The sequence below is a fragment of the Priapulus caudatus genome, unplaced genomic scaffold (genome assembly GCF_000485595.1).
Source record: "Priapulus caudatus unplaced genomic scaffold, Priapulus_caudatus-5.0.1 Scaffold304, whole genome shotgun sequence".
Classification (NCBI taxonomy): domain Eukaryota; kingdom Metazoa; phylum Priapulida; class Priapulimorpha; order Priapulimorphida; family Priapulidae; genus Priapulus; species Priapulus caudatus.
This window is the reverse complement of record NW_014577365.1, coordinates 296,734-302,015: the sequence shown is the minus strand read 5'-3', so window position 1 is coordinate 302,015 and position 5,282 is coordinate 296,734. Positions and strand designations below refer to the sequence as shown.

General features: G+C 51.5%; 1 protein-coding gene across 1 annotated transcript in view; it reads right to left on the bottom strand.

Moving 5' to 3' along the window:
- Positions 1–5,020, bottom strand: part of LOC106808787 (sphingomyelinase C-like) — a 16,065-nt gene extending 11,045 nt beyond the window's left edge. The window contains exons 1-3 of the mRNA XM_014811638.1: positions 4,699–5,020; positions 4,593–4,647; positions 3,610–4,454 (exon numbers count right to left, since the gene is read on the bottom strand). Coding sequence (XP_014667124.1) covers positions 3,731–4,454; positions 4,593–4,647; positions 4,699–5,020 — 1,101 coding nt within the window. The 3' untranslated portion in view covers positions 3,610–3,730. The remainder of the gene's footprint in view (positions 1–3,609; positions 4,455–4,592; positions 4,648–4,698) is intronic.
- Between the last annotated feature and the right edge of the window lie 262 nt (positions 5,021–5,282).

Genomic DNA, 5,282 nt, shown 5'->3' with positions numbered 1-5,282 from the left:
AGAGAGAGAGAGAGAGCGAGAGAGAGAGAGAGCGCGAGAGAGCGATGACGTGAAGAGAGGTGCGGGGGAGATTATAAAATGGAGCTGTAAAAAGCCGAGCAACGCCGAAAAACCCGGTCGGGAATACGATAGAACGACACAGAACGGAAGATGTTATTTCGAGAAAAAACACGAGCACTTGAATGCCATTAGTTTTTTATGCTGTTGAAACAACAAGCTATCTAAGTCTGACTCAGCGAACATTCCCAACGCATATCACCGCTCACCGCCTTTACATTGAACCCCTACTTCGCTACGCCCCAACTCTTGTAAGTTTCCCAAACAAACAACGCAGACGATAATTCGCCTATTATTGTTATCATTGCATTCATTCTTGCGGCCAACAGCCGTTCGTCATAGACTCTACCAGTCTCTCTATCTCTCCATCCTCTCTCTGTCTCTTACACACACACACACACACACACACACACACACACACACACACACCACACCACGCACACTCTCCTCTCTCTCTCTTTTTTTCTCATCTCCCTCTCTCTCTCTCTAGTGCTATCTATCTCGCCCTCCCCTCTCCCCCTCTCTCTCTCTCTATCTCTTCGCTCTTCCCCCCCCCCCCTTGCTTGCGCCGCTCTCGCTCTCTCTCAAATATATTAATCATATTTTAATAGATAGTTTATACACACACATTACACACACACACACAACACACACACACACACACACACACACACACACACACACACACACACACACACACACACACACACACACACACACACACACACATGTAGTATAGATGCTTCGCCACTTCAAAAATATGCCGATTTAGAAACAACCTTGCGATTTACAAATTCCTCGATGTTCGGCGATTATAAAAACAGCAATTTGCGCAGGTAGAGCGTCCCTTAATGAATCTATACCGGTCCTAGGATTTTATGCATGGCCGCCGTCGTGGATGGGACGCGCGACAGAGCTAGCGACACACTCGGGTCTCCTCTTTCTGCCACGTTGGTCACCTTTTCTCCGCGACCTGCGTTTTCCCCGGCATCTGGTATATCTGTTCCTTTCCCCGTTCTATCTCCGAAGCCGCACACCGCCGATTGATTCCGGGTATCGATCTGCATTTTAAGGTAACCCCTTACGTTGTACGCGACACGCGCGCGGAGAGGCGACATACGAGTCGGCTGTCTAGTTACATATATATATATATATATTGTTCGTGATACGCGGCGCTGCCCGGTAAACCTAGTGTACGCATGGTAGCTGTCTTGTTAGCGTTTCTCATTTCAATATAAGCACGTGCAGTGTAGTAGACAATCCGGTGTTCTTGTTGTGTTTCGACGCATCCAGTCAGCTACCCTAGAAGGGAACTTTACTTCCTGTAAGCCGAACCGTGGACCTGGGTAGGTGGGAGTAACACACACACCTTGTTACACACACAGACACACATACACACACACACACACACACCACACACACACACACACCACACACACACACCACACACACACTCTCCATCCTCTCCTCTCTCTCTCTTTCTCTTCCTCTTTACTTCATCTATCTTTTTCTCTCTTTCTCTACTCTCTCTCTCTCTCTCTTTCTCTCACTCTCTCTCTCTCTCTCTCTATCTCTCTCTTTCTCTCCCTCTCTCTCACTCTCTCGTTGGTGTAACTCGCATGCTCTACGGATATTCTAAACGACGGATCGAGCGCGAAAATGTTCCGGTAGGAATTCCCGGCACGTCTGTAATGTGATGCTTATCTAAGTGAGGGCGCGCTGATGAATAAAGGCACAAGTAAGGAGACGATCAAGAGACATTAGGATCAACGATGAGTGCTCAACTTCCCATTTCCTCTTGCAGCCAAACATCACATTACGTCACCTTAAGTTGCGGAGAGGTTTTTGTTGACGTCGCTGTCGTTCGTTGTGATTATCGCCGACGTAGAAGTAGCAGTAGTAGAGGCAGCAGCAGCAGTCGCAGCAATAGTAGTATCAGGTAGTATTAGTATTAGCAGGAGTAAGATAATATAGTAGCAGTAGCAGCAACAGCAGCAGCAGTAGCAGTGGCGGCGGCAGTAGTAGTAGTAGCAGCTGTAATGGTTTGTATAATCACTATTATATATGTTCAATACGAGACACCGTCAGGTGTTGCCCTCTATTATCCTGATTATTATGTACTCATACATTATGGCGTTTATAAAAGCGCGGGCTTTAGCGTATATGGCCGAGACCCGCAATAAAGGGCACGTTCATTTACTCCAGTGTTACGTTTATTATACTACGTTGATCCGCACCTAACGAATATTACAGCAGCAGCAGCTTGAGCAGATTTGGTAGTAGTTGTTGTTGGTGGTGTTGTTGTTGCTGCTGCTGCTGCTGTTGCTGCTGCTGCTGTTACTGCTGCTGCTGCTGCTGCTGCTGCTGCTGCTGCTGCTGCTGCTGTTGTTGTTGTTGTTCGCTGTGGCACTGGTTTCGTAATTGCTTCCACCGTCATTGTTGCCATCTTCGTCACTATTTTTGTCATCGTCGTCGTCGTCGTCGTCGCCGCCGTCCTCATTAATATCGTTGCTTATCTCCAACAATCCATTGGTTTTACACGTGGCTCTTAATCAGCATCAACATTTACGCAATACAGTGACGCACGACGCTTACTACAATTGTCCTGGAGGACCTATCTACGATTATACGCAAAAATCTACAGAACAATGTCACAAAATTAGAACCGATACAACCCAACTAACCAAAGTATGAAGAGATTTATTTCAGAAATGTAGGTGTTGCGCGTCATGCGTTATGCATCATCCGGCTTGCATCGTCGAGACGCCCCTTTAGTTTGTTGCTGCGATGCAGAGCGCACGTACACTGGCGCCATCTGTGTTGCGCGGCGCACATTATGATGCGTACCTTGCTGATAGCGCGCACGTGCCGCGGTAGTGACCCGCTGCGATATGGCCTGCTTCTGACGGTGTGCCAGCACCAGCGCCAGGGGCCTAGCCACGCAGCGGTGACAACGGCCTGTGCGCCGTTAGAAGGCCTCCGCCCAACCTGCTGGCAGGTGTTCGCACGACGACAATGCGCGTTGACGATAACCGATGACCCAGTGAAAGTGGCGCGAAATTCCCCTCGGCCCGGGGTTCGGAGGTGGGAGGAGGAGACCTCGATGAAAAGATGCCGAGAGACGGCGGGCGAGAAGGGGGGGTGCTTTTTCGTAGGGGGGGGGGTGAATTCACACGACGTACACTACGTTGTCGGTTAAAGTTTGCTGCCAGTTCTTTTTCGATGGCCTCGATGGACGGCGAACGAGGAATGACGGATCCGTTGCCAGTCGCGAGGTAATGTTATAGCGAATAAATTGCCACAGATCTGCTCTGTGATCAGGATAAGATTTAATATTTGTCTGTGAAAGTGCCTTGCCGCTGAAGTGCAACACAACTGAATCAAAGCAGGGCTGCAAGAGATATTAATTATTAGTTGATTGTTTATTAATTAGTTTCGTTACGCATCATCACTTTTATCCTTCATCATTATTTTATCACTTTTATCTCTCTCACTACACTCGCTCACCACCGCCACGCATGCTCGGGCATGCACGCACGCGTTAAAACACACATACATGCGCACACACGCACGTACGCTCAAACATACGTGCACACGCACGCACGCACGCACGAATACAACAGGTATACGAGCAGCGAAAGCACGTTACGCGCGCAAGATCGACAAACGCTCACTAGATGGCGTCACCTGCCACGCCGCGGCCGTACGCGAGTCTGCCGATGACGGCGTAGTGGTCGCTCAGGTCGGTGATGGCGATGGTGGCGTCGCACTGCGGCGAGTCGGGCCAGACAAACGTCGTCAGTGACGTGGCGACGCACACACGGAATGGAAGCAGCGACCTAGGCTTCACAACGCGCATGTCGGCATGCTGCGGCCACTCCCCGCGCCGGTCGTACAGTACGTAGTCTAGAAACTGCAGCCCGTACACTGGTGAGATGAATGGATTCTCCGGATCCCACGTAGGCGTCGGCTCGCCGACGACAGGTGGCGCTGCGACGTCGAGTATCGCGAGCAGCTCGAGGACGTCGGCGGGACGCTGCAGAGAGTCCATGTTGAAGTCTCCCGCCAGGATCGTCGGCTCGTCGGCAGGAATCATCCTGCTGTCGATGAAGGCGCGAAACTCGGTCATCTCGCGCCGACGCACGTCGATCTGCTCTCGGCTGTTCCCGTGCTGCGCATGCGTGCCGAACACGTGATACGTCTTGCATTCCGAGCCGACCGACTTGAGAACACGAGCGTACATGACGCCCTTGCGTTGATTCCCGCTCGGCTCCAAGGCGACGTACTCGTACTGAACCTCGTCGACGATGGGGTAGCGTGACGCTATCATCACTCCGCCGTGCATGAATCTCACCGCGCGTTCCACGCCGTCACCATCGTCATCGTTGCTGTCATCGTCATAACCGTTGTCGGCCAACCGCTTGTCGTCGATGTTGTCGTCTTCATTGCCGACGTCATTGCCGTTGTCGACGTTGTTGTCGTCATTGCCGACGTCATTGCCGTTGTCGACGTTGTTGTCGTCATTGCCGACGTCATTGCCGTTGTCGACGTTGCCGTTGACGACGTTGCCGTTGTCGACGTTGCCGTCGTAATTGCCGTCGTTGTTGTTGTTGTCGTCATTGTCGTATTCATTGCCAACGTCATTGCCGTCGTCGTCATTGCCGTCGTTGTTGTTGTCGTCATTGTCGTCTTCATTGCCAACGTCATTGCCGTCGTCGACGTTGCCGTCGCCGTCGTCGTCATTGCCGTCGCCGCTCGACCGTTCGCCAACGATGCTCGTCATGTGCGGGAAGCCGTAGAAGAGGAAGAGGTCGCGCAGGGAGACGCCTCTCTCCGTCCAGCAGCCGAAATCGAACACCTCCTCGATGACGATGACGTCGAGGTCGGCGTAGTCGCGCGCGAGGGCTGCCGGGATGCGGCACGAGCGCTGCACCTGTCCCACCTGAGCAGAAGAAGAAGCCATGTGTTAATCAACACCTGCATCGCTCACCGATCACCTGACATTGTTTCGCGCGTTTCGTGTAAAAAAAAAGCCCGTGTTAGTTAGCCATAGCCATAGCCATAGTCACAGCCATAGGTATAGCCTGGTAGCCACAGCCATAGTCAAAGCCATAGCCATAGCCATAGCCATAGCCATAGTCATAGCCATAGCCATAGCCATAGCCATAGCCATAGTGTGTGTGTGTGTGTGTGTGTTCGTGTGCGTGGTGCGTGCGTTCGTATCT